The 21,662-nt window shown below is 39.2% G+C and overlaps 1 protein-coding gene across 1 annotated transcript in view; it reads left to right on the forward strand.

Annotated features, from left to right (window-relative positions):
• LOC124641157 overlaps nt 1–21,662 on the forward strand; it is a 119,862-nt gene that overhangs the window by 59,704 nt on the left and 38,496 nt on the right. Inside the window, exons 2-3 of the mRNA XM_047179150.1 lie at nt 2,820–3,679; nt 17,282–17,468. Coding sequence (XP_047035106.1) covers nt 2,863–3,679; nt 17,282–17,468 — 1,004 coding nt within the window. The 5' untranslated portion in view covers nt 2,820–2,862. The remainder of the gene's footprint in view (nt 1–2,819; nt 3,680–17,281; nt 17,469–21,662) is intronic.

The following is a 21,662-nucleotide window of genomic DNA, read 5'->3' on the forward strand; positions in this document are numbered from 1 at the left end:
GGCATGCCGGCTAGGGTTATGGTCATGGGTCCTGAAATACCGCCAAAATCACAATGAAGGTATTCGGTTTTGCTCCTGCTCACCTTTAAACCTACTGTCTCCAGTCTCAGCCGCCATGCCTCCAATCTACTCGGGACCTCTGGCCCACTCTCCCCCACCAGAACAATGTCATCGGCGAAAAGTATACACCAGGGTGCCTCCTCCTGTATATTTGCCGTTAGCGCGTCCATTACCAGCAGGAAGAGGTACGGGCTGAGAGCCGACCCCTGATGTAAGCCAACATCTACACTGAAACTGGCGGTAGTGCCCGCTGCGGACCGGACTTGTGTACTGCATCTGCCGTACATCGCTCGAATCAACTGCACATACTTCCCTGGTATACCTTTCTCCTCAAGGGCCCACCACAAAACCTCACGAGGCACCCAGTCATATGCCTTCTCGAGGTCAACGAAGAGAACACTTGTACAGCTTCTATAAGTACTGGCCACAAAAAGCTTTCCACAGAAAAATACAGAAATCTCAATTTGAAGAAAAAAATCTGTAAAGTTTTCTGTGGTTAAATCTCGCAAGTGTGAACCGTTAACGTATCATTTACAATACAACGATTTTTTTGACGTCCCGAAAAAATACTCGTAACACCCAAACACATCAAAAGTCAATAGAATTAGCTTCCTTTCTCTATGTTCAGTACTTCTTTTATTTCTCTTAAATAAACACTTAAGTGCAGAACATAAAAACATTATCGTTCTCTTCGTCGTCGGTACAGTTGAGTACTGAAACATTTATCGTTCTATTCGTCGTCGGTACAGTGGCGCACTGAAACACACTTGCAGTATTTACGATAACTGTCATGTGCTGCCGGTGGTGGGGGCATGGCCGTATTAAGGTGAATTCAACTGGTAGAGGGAAATGTTAATATAAGATGTCTTTTTGAGGTTTTACTTAAGTTTACCCCTGGCCTTAAATTCTAGGCATTCGCAGGGTTTTAACCGGTTAAGCAGTCAACAGCTTCCTAGGCTGAACTGCGATATGCCATATAACAAGAAAAAACCTAAGTTAACGGTAAACATTATGACGTATAGTATAACCTCGATCGATAAGACCTCGCATTATATCGAATGTAACCTAGACCGAAAAAGGAAAAAAAAAACATTCTATATTTGAATTTCCCGCAACCAACATTCACCTTAACACCATTAACGACCAGGACGTGAGAGTGGACGGTCGTGTCAAGCGTGTGTGAGGATTATCCTGCTATTAGGTATAAGGATAGTACACTTCACAGCTGACGTTTATTGCATTATGAAGATGAGACGCCTGTTAAGGTTATAAAAGCAAAAATTCTGCACATGTGTGCGTTATTTTTATAGCTTTAGGATGGTCGTTCTTGTCTACGTAATTTTTAATAGCATAATAAAATAATATTCATGAAAATATCTACATGTGTTCGCATTTTGTGGAGTATTTCAAAGGGCCAAAGCTAAAGCAAAACGCTCGGCTGAAGCTAGGCTGAGTTTCTTCATTAAGATCTCTCTCTACACTATGTCACACAGACAGTGAATGCAAACATTTAACGGGGTATAATAATAGCCGATCTTTCATTTATAATTTTGCGCTTAGCTCCATATAACTTGTGTCAAATTTGAATATCTAATCTCAAAACAAAGTATAGATTGTTTATTGCAATCCACCGTTAGTTATTAACTTTAGCGTGAAAGTGCTATAGATATGTAAATAGGCAGAGTTACTCGCTGTAATATTTGTAGCTATGTAAGAATGTCTTTAAGCTGTGCCCTATATGGTCCATTTTGTTTCTAATCATATCGTATCACCTGTAGAATGGAATGCTAATAAAGAATTGAGTACTGTAAGGATTTATTACTATTCATTCTATGTGTTCTATAGGGACCTCGTAAAGGCCCAAGAGGCGAAGATAGTACACAACATAATTATCGATCAAGCCCTGCTTTATTTCGCTAATCCATCAGTCTGGTATATCCATCATGGCTGCCGTATATCAGATCAACTTTCAGTCCTGCTTACAATAGAAAATGTATCTAAATTGTCTTAATATTTAGGCACCTTCGAGTTCATTATGTAGTTTTTCTATAAAGCTTTTCTTTTGTAAGATGGTGCTTTGAATCATTATTATTGATGGTTCAGAATATTAATTTGTGTGCCTGAATCAATTAAGATTTTTTTTCAATTTTATTTAAGCTTTTCTATTCTGTAACGTACCTAGTAAATTACATATCCAACACATGCCAATAGGCTAAGTTCATTTGAAAGGTTTCGGCGAATTTCAGAGATTGGTATAACGTGTGTTTTATATGAATCATAAATAGATTTTACTAATTTAGGCATCGATAAAATATATGAATCTTAACTTAACTATGTATTTACTTTTAGTTGCTGTGTAAATATGTGTACTTTTTGTTGTAAGTAAATAAAATGTTACTTAAGTGAGACTTTTATTTAGTCTCAAGCACTAAAGAATAATAGCGACAGTTTTGTACGAAATATATAAACAAATAGCTCTACTTAGAGACAAGAAACAAGACAACAAATAAACAAAGACAAAACAATGATGAAGTGAGTTTTCTTTGAAATAAGTTTTATTTCATTCGTCGAGTTGTCCCTGAGGAAGTTTTGTCGTAATCCCTAAGGGACGGCCCAAGTTTAAACACAGTTGTCGTTTGATAGACAGTTTGTATTGACGGACAAACGAACACACGTTTACGTATGTTATTTTGTACAAGAAAAACTTTTGGGATTTTAGTTATCGTGATTATTAACTTTACTTATTTCTTTTTTTTCAGATAAACAGTGAAATGGTGACAGAGTGATAGTGCAGTAATCAAGATGGCGGTCAACAGCCCCGGAGGTTATCCACCCGTTTCCCCCAAACCACATACTCCTAAAAGTCCTCGACACTTCATATTCCCTCAGAAAAGTCCTTCCATCACGTCCAGCACGTCTTCATCAGGGTACTACACCCCCCAGTCTGGCTGCAGCTATGACAAGCATAATCAGCCGCCAAAGTCCCCCATAGCCCACGGACACAGAAGCCCGATGTCTCCAAGGCACTTCAACTTCCCCCAAAAGTCCCCATCAGGGCGATCCAGTCCGTGCATCGAGCGAGCCAGCTTGCACTACTCCACATCTCTAAAGCATAGTCGCCGAGAGAAGTCCAGGTCGCCGAAACCGCCCCCCGTGCACATTCACACGAACCCCGGTTATGTGTCCCCCAACCGAACCAGGAAACTATACGGTTCTACTTCCACAGTGAGCTCGCCGCGGCTCGTCACGTCACCGAGCATAGTCTCCAGCCACACTGATGATTCTACCGACGCCATGCCGGGGACACCGTCTGCCATCCTCCACGATGCAGACGATGAGGCTACCTCGATATCTTCGAAGATATGTCGCAAGTCGACCTCGGATTTGACGGACATGACAGATGATACCCCTCATACGCGATCAACCAGCATCAGTAGACCGTGTTCTCCGATGCGCAGAGGGTCAATGAAGGGCGGTTTGGCGTACTTGGCGAGTAGACGAGGGTCTCGTGAGTCTACCATGTCAAACTGTGACTCTGTTGAAGACATCGGGCCGCTAAACTTCCAGAACACGATGAGAGGTCGTCAGCGGAGGACGTCAAACTTTTTGGAGTTGCCTGGTGAGTACATTAGAACTCTTCGCATCGATCCGTTAGCGAGAACTGGCTGTGACGCGTATATATGACTTTGATGAGGGTAAGCATTGATTAGAACTGATTAATAATTATTTTTTATCCTTAACGTGCTGGGGTTTTATTAATTTTGTATAAGCTTTTAACCACCCTTAGGCGAAGGGTAAAATGAGCTTTAGGGAACCGAAAATATAGAAAACCTCGTGATTTTAGCTGAAAATTTCGTCCAAGGTTTTCCCAATTAACCCTTGGCTGTATCTACGTACTACAGAAAAGGTAATTTTTATGTACCTACTGATCAGCCTATTTAGTTTATCATCGAATATCACTCGAAGCTTAGGTACTCTGAAAGTCGAAATACAAAGAATACTTTCAAAAACTTTGAATAACTTTAAATAAACAAAACCAAAGTTGACAATATCTTAATGTAAATTCGAGCTATTTGTCGCTGAAAATCAATATCAGATCAGCTTTATGATTCAAATTGGATTACGGATTTACTGAAAATCTCATTAATAATACATTTATACTGTTTTTGTTTTGTTACAAGTTGAGAAGTCAAAGCCGTTTCGCCGATAAGATTTCTCGTTTTTGATATAAAGAAGGGTTTATCACGAAAGCGAATTCAGGTTAATTCGAAGGTTAATTATTTACGAGTTCATTTCTATTACGAATAAATTAATGCTCCTACTACTTATGGCGTGAACGAACTCATTAGAAGATCTTTGATTTTGTAAGGTATTACGAATCCAATGCAAAGAATAAATTAATCAATGTTTAAGTCAACACTCTTGCCCTATTTTGTAGTTCTTTTGTTTCTATATAAAACCAATGAAAAAGAAGAGGAAAAACCAACTGACAAAGGTGTAACCAAGAAATGACTTAAGAGTAAAATATAGATAGACATATAGATAGATGTGGACATCTAATAATCTGCTTTTCTTTCAACAAAAATAAATAACATTGTTTAAATAATAGGACCACAATAAATTTCAATCAACGTTTTGTTTTCTGAAGATTATAATAAAATGGCGTTTACCCTGGGTATATTGTTAACCGATTTCCAAAAAGGTTAAAGTCCAATTATTGTTTTGCTAGTTCATGTTCCCGTAAACCTAATGGCGTTGTTTCCTTCAGTCCCTAATTGGTTGCAACGCAGTTTCTGAGTACACAGATATTTCAACATTTTCTAGACTTCTGGAACTCGTTCCGTTTTGTGTCAGATTTAATGAACTTTCTTTTCAGAACAAGTCCTTAGTTCTAAAACAGTATCTGTTTAGCTAGTTCTTCTGTAGTAGTAGGTACATGTATTAATGGAGTATTCCGCGTCAGTCGAATATCGTGTGCCATTGAGTCTGACGATGGATCCATTGTTACTATTGGCACTTAGGTATAGCCGTCGGTCATCAGCCACGTGCGACATATATGCGTATTTTGTAACCCCACCTTTAGTCTAGCCGTTTCCAAAGTTTCTCTTATTATTCAAATTTAACTCCACTTTGGTTGGGGATGTTGTTATATATATTTATGCATATTAATTAATCTATACTATATACTAATTATTATATACTGATTAATATATACTAATTAATCTATATTTAGTATTGACATTATATGTAAAGTATATATGTATTTATTGTTATTATTATATATATATATAGTTTATGTATTTATGAGAACAATATTATTATAGGTACACAAGTTGCAGGAGCAAGTGTACACTTTGCCTTACTGCCTACCATATATAATCTTTTCCTTCTCGTCTCAATCCATCCTAAGGTTGTCTGGAAGAGATCGCTCTTAGCGATAAGACCGCCCATTATGTCACCTACTTTAAATACCTAGTTTAAGATCAAAAATGTAACATTGGTGTACCTAATAAAGAATATCTATCTATCTATCTATCTATCTATTAAATTCTATACTTTTAGATAATTACCCACAAAATTTTATATTGCACTAGACTTACCTACATATTCAACCTAATTGAAACCACATCTACCAAAAGTTTCTAAGCTCCTTCATTTTCTAAAGGCGAATTCTCTAACGAGAATGAACATGTCGAAACACAAATACCACACAAACATACATACCCAGCAATGAACATAGATTAAAATCGCAGAAGCCCAGAGCTCCCACAGATAGTTTTCTATTTGTTTTGTGCCAAAAGCAACAGGTTGTTATGCGCACTACTTCTAGCTCTCAGCATTCATTTCGTTTCGTTCATGTTCTTCAGAGCAATTTTATAATTAAATTTATGTATGTAACATCTGCGCACATTTTGAATTTGCGTTGCAATTATGTATTTCAAATTATTTATTTTAGGGAGGAATACTAGATGAATTTCTCATTTAAAGGACTATAATTTTCATCGGTAACGGGGACCAATTCAGAGGACTTAAAACAGCATCTTTATATTCTTGCATTGCCTATTCTCTTGATTAGTATTAAACTAAATTGTCCGGACTAAATTGTCAGCTGATAGTTAGCCCAATGGGAGATCTGACAGACCATACTGATCCATGTCCAATTGTCTGTAGGTACTTAGATTTTCAAATCCGACGATACAGTCAGATGACTAAAAGTTTGTTGTGTTCCGGGGCTCTAAACTACACTGTTGTATTTAGGATAATTGCAAAGTGAAACACGACAAACCTCACAGCATAAAAAGACAACAAAAACCGACTTCTCTTGTTGTTGTCCCACAAGCAACAAGTGAACGTCTTAGCTCGGCCATTATTCGAGATTACGAGGTACAGGTGTGAAATAAAAGTGCCACTAAAATATCATATACTGGGGTAGGGAGGTAATCCCTCGTAAAAGCGTTCAGCTTAACACCCCCATAATGTTTGACGGGGTACTTATTGTATGGGGTTTTTGTGCCGTCATTTTATAAGGGAAGTGAACTGCGTAAACGTTACTTAGCGAAAGATGTCACCTTGCTATTGATTGGACAATTTTAAATGCAAAAATATATGGAAAATATATGGCGTCCACGGCCGATTTCGGCCACGGAGGCTGATCTCATGAGCTGCGCAGGACATAGTGCACAAGCATTTGATGGACTAGCTAGTGACTAACGGCCACACTGATTAATCAATCATAAGTTATGATTCATAACGTCAAGCACAGCAGATGGGTGTCATTTGATCATCTTTGGCAGTCGTTAGGGTAGTAAGAAGCAAGAAAGTTTGACAACCAATCTTATCACGGTGTATTGGGTTGTCCAGGTAACAGGAGGTCAGATATGCACTCGTTCCATGTAAAAACTGGTACTTAGCGGCATCTGGTTAAGACTGGAAGCCGATCCCATATTCACACACTAGATGCATATTTTAACTTTAAAATGGCAACACGCATCGCAAGGCTTGCAATTTAACTTAACAAACTTCATGTTTGGCCTAACTTTGGAGTTAACTCTTCGTGTGTATACGCGGCAAGTTTAAACGTTTATAATAGGTATACGTTGCAAGTTGGTTATTATGCATGATGCAGTTTTATGAGAGACTAGCTGTTGCCCGCAACTTCGTCTGCGTGGGCAATATAGAATCGTCAAAATACTACTTATCCCGTAGGTGCATTCTTTCACGTGACAGTATAATTAGGATTAGCACTTAGTAGTCGCATAGATTCATTGATCAAGGTTGTGTTGTGGATGTGACCATTTATCTAAACAAAAGAAGTAAAGTTTGTGACGTTGTGAATATCTCTGGATCTAGTCAGCCAATCTGGAAAATTATTACGTATGGTGCGTAAGTAATTTTCACAGGAAACAGCTATAATCTATGTCTATATGCTTTGAGTCTGACAAAGCTGTCATTTGTACATTTTCTGCAGCTGCTGCGACTAATCAGAAGCCAGAAAGTCTGTCAGTCTTACCATGGATATCGTCTTGTGTAGTTGACTGGATTGAAGATAGGTAGATAGGTAGTCGCTCCAAGCAAAATATTGGTACTCAAACAGATTCGGTGACTGGAAGCCAACACCAACATAGTTGGGGAATAGCTGGATGGATGATAAAATAAGTCATCATCATCAGCAGGCGCATAGGGTAGGATAGTTTCACTTACTCACTATGGTAAGGCTGACCCCACATTAGGCGTGCGCGATCCTCGGGCGTGTGAGTAGCGCGGGTGTCGCGAGCGCGCTGCGTGAACGTCGCGTTGTGCTGCCCTGCGGCATGTGTGAAGAGTGCAAGCGACGCGCTCGCGGCGAGCACGCGGCGCTCAAGTTGCGTTCTTACCCCTTCGCCCGCTATCCCCGCCGCCCGCTAAACGCCTTAGCAGTTAAACGTCAAGGATAGCGGCACGTGCGCGCCGCGAGCGCGCTGCAAATGCCGCAGGGCAGCAAAACGCGACGCTCACGCAACGCGCTCGCGACGCACGCGCGGCGCCCGCGCTACTCACACGCCCGAGGATCGCGCACGCCTAATGTGGTGGCCTAAGCCGGGACTCCACCGAAATGTTTGCATTAGTTCACGAATAGGCAAAATGTACGTATCTGTGAGAGTCCACTTCATGTGTTCGTACTTGAAACCTGCAGTTTTGCCAAGATTTTCAGAATGTACGCTCGCAATTTGTTATTTCTTGGTGGAGCCAGCAAATCAAAAAAAACATAAGTGTTGTATACTGTGCGTCACTACCGCACACCGGGAAAATTTCGCTCTTGCGGAGGACGTTTATATACCATATTTTGTGTCACATGTAAACAGGACGACAGTAAGTATCCACCGAAACACTTTCAAAGATCTGATGAACGAACAAATCAGACCTGACTTGGTCACCTGGGGCCAATCAGAGCTCTATGAAGCGATAATACGCTTTGGCTCCTACTGATATTGTGGTTTCTGAAAATTTATTCACCTCATTCAACGATGAATGTAATTCTGATGGTACTATTAAGAACACTTGCTTAGCGCAGAAGCTGACGTTGGCAGGTCAACTCTTTTGACTTCTCGAATAGAATACCATTGGTTTTTGTGCAATGCACACCTGCAATGCATTCTGGATTAGGATAGGATATAGGTGGATAGGATTTGCAACAGAGAACAATTCTGTCTTTGTGATTAAATGACATCAAACGTAGTTTTATATAAAAGGTGTTTTTTAGGGTTTTTAGACTTGGCTCGGGTCTTACTGAGACTGACACTTCGTAATCGTGAACAGTGTATTTGCGATCAGAAGTTGAAAGTAAGCATGTCTCTGGTATGCGGCGCGTAATTTGTACGTTTTCAGACGCATAAAGCATTTTACGTGTGTATGGTATTAAACAGAGAGAGCTCCCATTTCTTATCTGCACTTTGTATCTGGGCTTGTTTTTAAAGCTACAGAATCCTACATTACCTTCCTCACGCTTAGCAGCGCTTGCTAGAGATAGATCCTCATTTCTTCTAGGATTAAGTTTACATATTTTGCATCAGAAAAAATAATTAAGGTCTACTTAATACTACTCACTCAAAGTAATTTGTTTTAAGGCCACCACATTAGTGGAAGATAAGATTATCACACTGCCCCGCATGATGCAGCGTAGCGCGTGGATGCGTTTTTTTTCCGTTGCTTGTAAATATCTCCGTTTGTATGGAAAACACGCATAGTCCAACACACTGAAAATGCATCCACGCGCGTTCATGCGGATCACGCGCATATGGTGATCTTCACACTGCCCCGCATCACGCTGCATCTTGCGTGTCGACGCACCTACGCGCGTTCCTGCGGGAGTGCAGATCTGCATCATCGTGCGGGTTTTTCACGCACTCACGCGCGTAGGTGCGTTTTGTAAATTCACGCACAGCGAGTTCCATTTTCAAATATACACGTCACGCCCATTCAAAATCACGCGCGGCATTGCGGGATTCAGTGTGCCATACCTTGCGTCTCGCCCCGCACCTACGCGCGGGGGTGCGTGTTTCTCCGCATGTATGTGCGTGATCCGCATGAACGCGCGTGGATGCATTTTCAGTGTGTTGGACTATGCGTGTTTTCCATACAAACGGAGATATTTCCATACAACGGAAAAAAACGCATCCACGCACTACGCTGCATCATGCGGGGCAGTGTGATAATCGCCACACGCGGAGAAACATGCACCCCCGCGCGTAGGTGCGGGGCGAGACGCAAGGTATGGCACACTGAATCCCGCAGTGCCGCGCGTGATTTTGAATGGGCGTGACGTCTATATTTGAAAATGGAACTCGATGAGAGCCGCCATGCGTGAATCTGCAAAACGCACCTACGCGCGTGAGTGCGCAAAAAACCCGCACGATGATGCAGATCTGCACTCCCGCAGGAACGCGCGTACGTGCGTTGACACGCAAGATGCAGCGTGATGCGGGGCAGTGTGAAGATCAAACTATGTTTATGAAAAAATCCTGATATGAACTCCATCTGTAACTTTAAATGATAATTAATTGTTCCACTAAAGTCATCATTTTTGACATAATGTTCAAAAAATAATTTAGATGGCACCGTTTTAAATTTGGCTGAGAACTATTAATTTTCTTTTCATCAAGGTAATAATTATAGTTGGATTTTGATGTGGCACGGCAAACTGACAAACACTATTGAAATGTCTATCGAAAAATTACACTACGTGTTAAAATATGGCGAATTACGGAAAATACACAACTCCATCTGTTGAAATAATAATCCTCTATAAAGAATGTATGGTAATATTGTCATTTACCACCTCGCTCCTTTGACAAATTGATGATGTATTTTATTTACCACAGATGGAGCTACTTTAACCTTGGCTAAACAAAATTTTCATATTTTTTTTTCTTCCGATGTTACTTATAAAGGTGTGATTTTCTGTGTAAAGATTAATAATAGGCCGATCAACTAATAGAAGTGCAACATTCAAATGTACAGTTTTGACAAATAGATTGCGTGTCGTAATATTTTACATCTTGAATTCACAAAATTAATCATATCTTTTGATAGAGTGAATCAATTTCGATGAAACAAAAACTAAGTAATACCCCAAGTTACGTAGAATTTTTGTATATAAGCATTGTCTGCATTTAATTCGTAGATTTTACGTGAATCCCGAACAAACAAACAGATAAACAGACAAACAGACAAACAGACAAACAGACAAACAGACAAAAATGACAAAAATGATGGAAATGGGTTCTGTTAGTTATCCTTTAACATGCTGGCTATTTTTTTTGACAATTTCTTTAATGTACAAAAATTACTTTTCTACAGATTTATTATATGTATAGATAAACTTAGCGGTAGAGAGTTGTGAAGCGATTTGAATTTATAAGTACAAAGTCAGTGGTAATATGTTTAGATGTTTTTGCTGGTGTTGTGGGCAGAAGAAAATTTGTGTTCACTTGCGGTGAGTTGCACCATATAACTAAGTATAATGATAACTGAACCATTATTAGTTGTATTAGTTGACCAACGGGCGGCAGTTTCGCTTTTGGTTATGGTTAGGTTATCGTTGTAGTTAAATGCCGCAACTAACCCTTAGTTACCTTTCTCGTTGTTTTATCTGATAAGTACAGTTTATAATTAATGCTCTGAACTAATTAAGACGAAAATATTAAAAAGATACTTTGACCATGAAGTTATTAACTACATTCTTTCGGAGAACGTGAAATAATTCTCTCAGAAAGAGAGTATAACCGCGTGCAACAGCCAGCTATCATAAGCTGAACAACAAACCTTGTTATATCTTAAAGGATAACTTTGAAGCCAACTTAACAATTTGATGGAGTATACCTTTTAAAATTGTTTAGCATTGTGATACTTTTAACCGAAGTTTTCCAATCATTTAAAACTTAACTCTGCAGACTCGACTTTGCTAAGTTAAGGACTTTAACTTAGTTTGCTTGTATCGTATTTTTCAGTCGGTTTTTACATTTTGCGAAATATTATATGAAAGAGACGCTGCATGAATGATGAAAGTTTTGATTTATAGTTTATGTACACATAAATATTTATATTAATAATATAGTTAGTGATTTTGCAAAAAAAGATTATGTAAATCCATTCTAAGCCGTCCCCCATTTTCTCAGAGGCATTTATATTTCTTATATTTGTATTTTTTACTTGTATGGGACAAGATTTGATTTGCAGAATAGACGTGGGCGTGATCAGGTACAAACTTAAGGTGGCTGTTGTGTTTTTCCATTTAAAAACAAACAACATAGATTAACGAACCACAGAGTTGAAGAAAATATATTATGTAGGTAGTATGAGACCATTACGAGAAAAATAATGCAAAACTCTTTTTCTTCATAAATCTTCTTTTTTTTCCATAGATTTTTTTTTGGAAAGTCTTAATAATCCTCAAAACAAAATAATATAATCTGAATATTGTTCAACTAACAAGGTTTGCAGTGTGCTCGTAGATTTGTTTGTTTGTCTGTCTACAACATTTGACAACCTAAAGCAAGTTTGTTGACGACCATATTAAGTTCTGTTTGCGTTTATTGCAACGTCAATTTAAGCTGTCTAGACGGCTTTCAGAAATATAATAAAAAGCACAGCAAAAGATGTTAGGAGAATTAATTAAACTGCAGGCCACCCACTGTGATTTCAGATTTATTAGAAAGTCTTGGTAGTTTTATGTTATCCTTAGTCCTATCTAATATCATGGATGCGAACGGTTTTGTTTGTATGTCACGCTTTGGGTTTAAAACGGATAAACCATTATGAAAATTGGTGACTAGCCATAATCCTAAAACCTGATGTGATATAAATCTTTTATTTAAGGCGTGAATAGAGGGACAGTCGGAAATAGGTATTACCTTTGTAACAAATAAAATAAAAAATTGATTTGTATGTTATATCTCTAATCGAAGAGAGCCTTTATATGGCAGTAAACACAATTCATGATATTTTGAAAATAAAAAGAGCTCCTTCAAAAACAACATCCTAGCAAAATATCCTATTTTTAACCGACTTTCCAAAAAGCTGGACTTACTCAATTCATTGGAATCTTTTATTTTTTCTAAGCTTTAAATCTGATTACAAAAATACAGTACAACGGAATACACAATAGAAATCTCACGGATATTCATTCCTACTGTGACATACAATGGCCCACAGATTACGAAGACCCAGTTCCATTCGATTCTGTCGTCATTCATTCATTCACTCTTGCTGAAGATATTGATTAAGTTCATTCAGTACCGGATTACTGTCCTTGATTAATGCAGCCGGTGATTTTCTGTAAATTGTTCGCTATTTTAAAATCTTGCTGTATTTTTGCTAGTTATTTTACCGCGGTTTTACTTGCGTCTTAGGAGAGCTTATACTCGTACCTAAGTAAAATGTAGCCTATGTTATTCGGGAAGCCTCAAGCTTTCCAACAGTGAAAGATTTTTCTAAATCGGTTCTGTTGTTTTTGAGTTTATTCATTACATATCACACATATCCTCTTTATTATTAGATATGGTACCTGTAGATGGAAGGAGGAAATTTGCTGCGTTGACCCCAAATAAAATTTGGATACGGGCAGGGGGATGACGATGACCTAAAGTATGATGGTATAGACTTACAACGTAAATAGTTGAGACTTTTTGGCATCCATCGGAAACTCAGCGCAGAATGATATTTACTTAACTCTATCTCAATCAAGTTAATGTCTAATTATTTTACGATATCTTGCTTGGTGAAACCTTTAGCGGAAACCAGTAACAAATAAATGTCACATTAGTAATCCAATTCAGTACTATACAATTATTAGCTAAGTGACGTGGTAATTACATGCAGATTAGATAATCTCCAGTGATTGGACGTACGTGTGTTCGTCAGAGAGAGCTCGTTCATGCGACTGGATATATTAGCATTACAATACGCGTCAAGTGATTAGCTTGTAACTTTGTTATTATGTACAGGGAATGTGTTAATTGTGTTGGTAATTATTAGTGGTAATATAGTGACATATTGATCCGGTTGTCATATTAATATCTTCCTTTGAATGGGTATTGGAGCAATAGTGGTTAAAGCACCGGCTTCTGTCTTTACTCAGCCTCTCAGATTAAATGTGGATGTTTATTCAATCTATTCTAATTACAGTTATAATATATGTAACCTTATAATAAAAATAACATTTAACAAAAGCAATTAATGGTTTCTTAAGTACGAGTGTGCGTGTCTAGTGCCCATTTTCACAAACAAATACCTAAATTTAGGGATCCCCTAAGAGCATGTAGGGAACACTTAATACGAATTTCATTTTCACCAAAGTCTAAGTGTCCCTTATAACCTTTAAATATTGGGGGACCCCTTATTCTAAGTGACACTTAGTTAGGGAAACGTAAAGAGATTGTTGGTGAAAACGGGCATAGGTCTGTCAGGTACCAATAATAAGAACCAATGTTACTTTTGTGAGTTATATAAAATACTTTTCTCAACCTTGGTGTAAGTTACCCAGTCAGGTGAACGTAGCTTGACGAAAACTGGACTTTTAAATCTGAAATCCATCCATCGCTTCGCCATCTATTTCGCTTTTAGACGTCTTGTGTATGAGTATAGTAGTTTTGTCTTGCAGTCGCAACAGATAAACAGGTTTATTTTCACACTAGCCGTTTTCCCGCGGTTTCACCCGCGTCCCGTGGGAGCTACTGCCCGCACCGGGATAAAATATAGCCTATGTTACTCGCAGATAATATAGCTGTCTAATGGTGAAAGAATATTTAAAACCGGTCCAGTAGTTTTTGAGTTTATCCATTACAACCAAACAAACAAAGTTTTCCTCTTTATAATATAAGTAAGAAATTATTAAAACCGTTACTATAAATACCTTTGTGTAAACTTCTTTTGAAAATATCTGATAAGATCATTCAACCTTCTTAATCAAAATGAAAACCATACAAAAACATTGCAGAATCTTTTGAACTACACATTATTAAGACAAGAACATTCATCTATTCATTACGAGCATTAACTTAATGACAGTCGAAGGTCAAGGTCATAATAACCAGCTTATCTGAAAGTCAAGTGTTTTGCTCAGAATTTTGATAAGGTTAATAAATTCGTACATTATCTTGTTGACTCGTTACCTTGGTAACGGTGATGTCAATCGATAGGTATGTTAAGGTTGGTTGAACTTACCGCGGTTCAATTATGGATGGATGTTCACAGTTTTCAAGGTTTTATTGCGATTACTGCTTTAGTCCTTATATACTTACTAACGGCCGGTTCACACATGTCTCCGTTTTACTGTTCCGTTTTATCGTGTACGTTTTTTTTTCGTCGATGGCGTGTGTAGTTGTATGAGTGACTTCACACATGGCACAGTATTCTGTATACAGTAAAAACGCCATCCACGAAAAAAAAACGTACACGATAAAACGGAACAGTAAAACGGAGACATGTGTGAACCGGCCGTAACACTATAAATCAAAGTAGATCTGTCTATCTGTCTGTATGTCACGATTATACCACTAAACCGTTTTAGACATAATCTAGCCTAAGAAAGAACTACTTTTTATGTGGGTAGTAAGCAGTTTATTCGGGATGCAAAGAAAAAAGCTAATAATAATAATAAATGACTGACCATTTCACACACAAATGACACAACCCCATTACAATTCAAGCAGCCATTACAACATCATTTGGTGCCACCTGTGTACATACTTTTATCATAATAACGTCCTATTTGTTATATTTCTCTACATAATAAATAAATTACTTTCCCTCAAGACGGGTGTCGAGAAATTGCTGGCTATTTTCGTGAGTCATCAATAAAACATTATGGAAGGTAAACTTGAGGAATTCGTTCGTAGTGATTTAGATAAGAAATTGGGTTACTTAAGTAGTATATATTTTTTACATGAAATCCTTGCTACGCGTAAAAAGCGTAGCAGCTACGGCGTAGGTCAATGCTACGAAAGTTTCGCGAGTTAATTATTGAATCTTTTTATTTCAATTTCTAAGACGAAATATACTTTAAGACCAACATATTGACTAAAATGATAACCAAACTATAACCAGTGTGTGTACTTGTCGCCCGTCGGTCATGTGGATTTGATAACGTCAAATATTTTGGTTATAGTTATAGTTAAATGTTAAACCAATGTAAAATGTAAAACTTTCAAAGTTGAAGGCACTGTTGATCAAACACTGACTTTCATAAAATTATCATTAGATACGGCGTAGTCACTGCTACGACTGCTACGCCGTAGTAAATCAATATAACCTACATTTAACTTCATTTGCGAAATTACAAACTTTCTCACAAGCTCTAATGAATTGGTAATATAATATTATTAGGTAAACATACTCTTAACGTCAAATTGAAAAGTTTGTTTACTATACCTATCTTCCGTCTTTCGAGCACGTATCAAAGTTAGTTTATAATTTAATTAAGAAACAAACTTATATGTGGCGGTTGAGTTTCAAATAAGAAGGGCTGTTTCGCCAAATATTACTGATGAAAATATTTTATTAAACTTACATGAGAGAACTCAAAAGGGTCGGTAATGAGTTTTTGAGTTACGACTTTTTGGGATAAGAGTTCGTTAATTTTTGGGAGTTTTAGGGTCTGTTTCGATAAGGTTCAAGATAAATCGTGAGGTCGTTATTTACAGGACTGATAGTTATCATATGTGTGTCTATCGTAACCTGCAATCTATTAGCCCGCCAATATTATATTTATGGGCCAATGCAGCATGAAAATAAAGATATTTGATTTGATAATAGGACTACAGAATATGGGTACATAAAATAAAAAAATACAAAGTTATACAAAGTTTTTCAATAGGCAGAAGAGAGGTATTATCATCCTTGGCAGGCTTTACGGTCACTACTCATAAATTCTGACAACCAGTCTTACCAAGGAGTATTCGGTTAGCCGGGTATCTGGGTTGAGGAGGTCAGACAGCCAGTCACTCTATGTAAGACACTGTTATGGTTACACTAGCCGACTCTAATATAGTTGGGAAAAAGTCTAAGCAGATGATAATTGGCAGGTAGACGAAACCGCAAAGAATTTCGTCTTAATATTTTTCTCAATAAATGAGTTTAAAAGGTCAAAAGTAAGGCTAGTGACCGCAAATCGTCTAGACAGATTCAATTGATTGTATCGACTATTGATAGACGAAATACATTAGACTAGGACTGCAAATAAATTAACTTTTACAAAGGGACATCGATACGCACACAAAAGTAAAATCTATTACTATTGTACTTACAGAAAAGAGCGATCACCTATCACATATTTATACTTTTTCTTAGAACCTCCGCACACTACACACGAAAGTATCTGTCGATAGTTGACAGGGAGTATATTTTGTAAATAATCGTGAAAGCAGTCAAACCTCTTGGTCGGCCTAGTACCTAATCTTCATGTTGACGGCCAAACTATACACCGACTAAAAGTTTGCAAATGAGTGGGAGTTAAAAAAACTTACAATTTATGACAAAATCTGGTGTTTTAACTATCTTCTATTTCTCCACTATCTACTCATCCCATATCAAAATTGCATAGTCCGTGATAATTCATATTAAACAGTTATTTTAAGAAAACTGAGGTTTATGTTATTTTTGAGCTTGGATCTACGGCGTTAAGTCCACCATTGTACATACATGTGTAAGAAGTATTCCTAAATAATTAAATATTCTTCTTCCCCAGTCGTGGAGCACTCCCGTCCCCGCGTCTGCTCGCTCCCGGAGAAGCCGTACAATCCTCGGGTGTCAGACGACCTGTACCGGCTGCGGACCTTCAGCATCACCACCAAGGGTGGCGTGGTCAACTGCGGAGACTCCATCTGTAACCGCAGGAGTCGGTCCAACACTTCTGTTAATTCTACTAATAGCAGGTATGTATTTTTAGCGGATTAAAAACAAAACAGTTCGATATTTCGATGTTATTTGACCAATGACTGTGTTTCGAATGGCACGTCAAATTGTAGGTCCCGGCTGTCATTGAACATCCTTGGCAGTCGTTACAGGTAGTAGAAGCCAGTATGTCTGGCGTGAGTGGGGTATTGGATTGCCCGGATAACTGGGTTGAGGAGGTCAAATAAGCAGTCGCTCCTTGTAAAACACTAGTAGTCAGGAAGTCAGGTAGACTGGAAGCCGACCAAAAAATAGTTGCGGAAAGGCTCGGCAGATGATGATGATACTGATGTTGCTTAATATCTCTATAATAGAATAATTCCAGTCATGACTTCCTATCAGGCCTCTAGGGTAAGCGTTGTCGATGCAAATTATACCAAGTAGTCGTTCTACGTAATTGTGGCCTACGTTGCCGTTGACTCACGTAACGTGAATGCGATTACTATTGTGTCAAACGAGTGCTCGCTTATTTGCATTAATAAACATGGAGTTTATATCCTGGCTGTCATTCTTTAACCCATGAATTTTCAGTTATTGTGGGTAAATCAATCTAAGAAAACTTGAACCTACTTATAAAATACTAGCCGTTTTCCCGCGGTTTCACCCGCGTCCCGTGGTAACTACTGCCCGTACCGGGATAAAACATAGCCTATGTTACTCGTGGATAACGTAGCTTTCGAATGGTGAAAGAATTTTTAAAAACTGTCCAGTAGTTTTTGAACCTATTCATTACAACCAAACAAACAAACAAACAAAGTTTTCCTCTTTATAATATTAGTATAGATTTCTTAGTAAAAGGGTAATACGTAGTGCGTTGATGCATTTATTTAAGTCATTATTGTTTGAAGTTTCAAGTATTCATCAAAGAAGTAATGGCTTAAATAAACTTAGCATAATCCATGAAATAGGTGTCATTACTGGGAATGCCTTGCTTCGACGGAAGCGAGCGATGATAGTCTCGAACACGCGACTCCGTGATTGTCGACTGAGTCATAAAACTGATGTTGTGTTAGTAGTTGAAGTTGGAAGACGAATCGGGTGTAATGTACTTAATTGCGCATTTTGTGGTAAACGACGTAACAAACAATCCTTAGATCGGTATACCTAATTAAATATTAAGAAAAAAAATTGAAATCGCTCCACAAGGAAATACTGTTTGGATGCCTCGAAAAAACCTGTAACTACATAAAAAGTTTTAAAATACGCATTTGCTAGAAGTCGTGCGAGCACTTCTATAATGTCCACAAAAATTCAACCGTAATTGTAGACTCGCATGTCACGTACACATTTTTTTATCACATACTTTGTAAAACCAGGGACCATTTTGGTTACCCATTGAAAGGGTTTTTGATAGGGTTTTGACAAAGTGTTGTTTTAGAACCAATTTCATATTTGTTACACTTTTTTACGAAAACCCTTATCAATGGATAACCTCTTTCAAAGCCTTTCGATTTGATACCTGTGTATTCAAAAACCCATTCTTAATGGGTTACACTTTTTTGTCGTAAGACGTTTTGAACGGGTTACCCCTTCAACGACTGTAACACAGTAACCCGTTGGGACTACAAATATTGTAATTTTATATCTCGTGCCTTTACTTTAAAGTTCTAAACTACAATACGGCCGTTGTGTCTTGGCGAGTCTGAACATAGGCTCTGCGAACTTTAGCGCATCAGATCGTCGCTTGAGCTGCTGAGGAGTCCGTCTGTCACACATCACCTGGCACTAAAGATAAAGAGATGCGTCCGAGACATCAGAGAGGAGGGCAGAGACGTGAAATTCTTCTGGCTGAGGGCCCACGTGGGATCTCCAGGGAATGAAAGAGCGGACCAGCTGGCCAAGGAGGACAGAAAATACAGCGGATTACAATGTACTCCGCTGTATTTTCAAAGTTCTCGTATCGTATCAGAATGTGGCAAGCGCGATATGAATCTTGCAGCACAGGAGCGGTCACAAAAGTGTTCTTTCCAAATGTCCTTGCGGCAAAAAGAAGACTTAAAGAAGCTGTCCTTACACCGACACACATCCAGATCCTAAGCGGGCATGGAGGATTCTCAGCGTATCTCCACAGATTCCAACTCAAAAACAGTCCCTCGTGCGTCTGTGACCCCAGCTGCGATGAAACAGTCTGGCACCTGCTTTTCGAGTGTCCAAGGTTCTGCCACGACAGAATGGAACTGGAATACACGATCGAAACCGAGTCAGTCCACAGTCCACACGATCATGGGGAAACCGGCTACTAGGAAACCATTAAACTAGCCATAGTCGCAGCTGCGGCCAACAAAACGGACCGTACTCCGCGAAATCAGAACAGATCGCCATCTGAAACCAGCGCAGTCACTACACTCGCTACGACCACCACACCTACAACCATACACACCACCACCATACAACCACATTTAACGTCAACAACAACACAGACAAGAACCACTCAACCGACAACCACAACACAATCGACAACAACACTAACAACAACCACTCAACCGATAACCACACAAACTACAACCATACACGAAACATCTACAGAACAGACACCTACAGAACTGACAACCAGACAAACGACTATCATACAATCAACACACACAGAATTAACAACCACACAAAGGACCTACTAACACCAACTCACAACCAGCGCAAACACAGAAATCACCCACCAGTCAACAGTCAGCTCGTCAGCTCCAAGTACCATGCCCATCGCACAGCTTCTGGCATTCGGAGGAGACGGAGTGCCAGGCATAAGACTGCGTGGAGTCGCCTTGTTTATGAACAGGGAAGCGGAAAAAATAGGCATAAGCTTCTGCATGGGCTCGAGTCGAGCTGGAGCTCGAATAACCATTGCACCAGGCCTCGCCGCCCCGTTCAACAGTTGCACCACCAAGACAACCAAAAAAGGCAGCAAGTACCATGCACTGCCTCAATTGAAAGTAGCCTCTCACCGATGCCGACTATTGCGATTCAAATGCAAGACGATCGCAATACTCGAGTGGAGAGAGGAGACTCCATTCATTCAGGTGTGCTCACTTCTGCAAAAGATCGCAGAGGCAGAAGAAGAAGAAGCGCCAGCCACGGCTCGCACCATAAGCGTCGACGCGATGGCAGTTGAATAGAAAAGGGGTGACGTCGCAGACCGCTTCGGCTGTTTAAAAGCCTCGGAACACCATGAGGTGGTAGTATACGAGGACAGAGGGGAAACCTTGAATTTCTTTTAAGTCCGCGGAAACCCTACAGCGCTGCGGGTTGTTCGAAAGAGATACCGCGGCCCTGGCACATGAAAGGCCTACGAGGGAACACGACGGTTTTTAGTCAGTAAGAGTCTGACACTCCCTCGCCGCTGCTAACCCACAGCATTTGATGATTTTTGACGTCGTTAAAAAAAAAAAAAACAGCCAGCGTCCAACTGCGCAAAGCAGGTCTGAGAGAGCCAGCCCCGGATCTAGGAAGGGGGGGGGGGCAAGCCGGGGCCCATGCCCCGGGCGGCAAATTCAGGGGGCGGCAAAATCAGGCAGCTGCCTGATTTTAACCATAATAGTTACCTACAGGGCTGTCTTAACCTATGGTGCAGCGTGTGCGAATAACCCGGGCGCCTCGGTCTCAGGGGCGCCGCGGGACGCCCCACCCCACCACCAGGAAATTTCGATGAAATTACACCCGTAGTTTCAAAAAAAGTCGCCTTCGCTTTGTTTAATTGATCATTTTGATTATTTTTCACTTTTAACATCCTCCAACTAAGTGAAAAAATTCTCGCTCGCTACGCTCGCGGCTAAATGGCTATTTATGTACTGTTTTTCAGATGGTTTTTTATTTTTATTGACGCACCGAATCAACGAACGCAAATGGCACTCGCTCTAATCATGGTTTCTTTTTATTTGTACATAATTCCTTGTTTCATTTTGTAAGTCTTCAAACAAATAACTTAAAAAAGTTCGCGCTCGCTACGCACGCGGCTACTTGTTCCTTGACAATGTAGGTACTTTTGTGTCATAAACTCAAAAAATTTGGCGCTCGCTTCGCTCGCGCAATATTACATAACCATTACCGGTTTACCTTGTTGACTCCATAAATCAAATCCACGCTGTATTACCTTTTATAAGTCAAATGTAGCAAAAAGATATTTATGGAGTCCTCAAAAACAAAAAAGTTTGCGCTTCCGATTGCTTGTTACTTTATAATAGCGC

The sequence above is a fragment of the Helicoverpa zea genome, chromosome 22 (assembly GCF_022581195.2).
Source record: "Helicoverpa zea isolate HzStark_Cry1AcR chromosome 22, ilHelZeax1.1, whole genome shotgun sequence".
Taxonomy (NCBI): domain Eukaryota; kingdom Metazoa; phylum Arthropoda; class Insecta; order Lepidoptera; family Noctuidae; genus Helicoverpa; species Helicoverpa zea.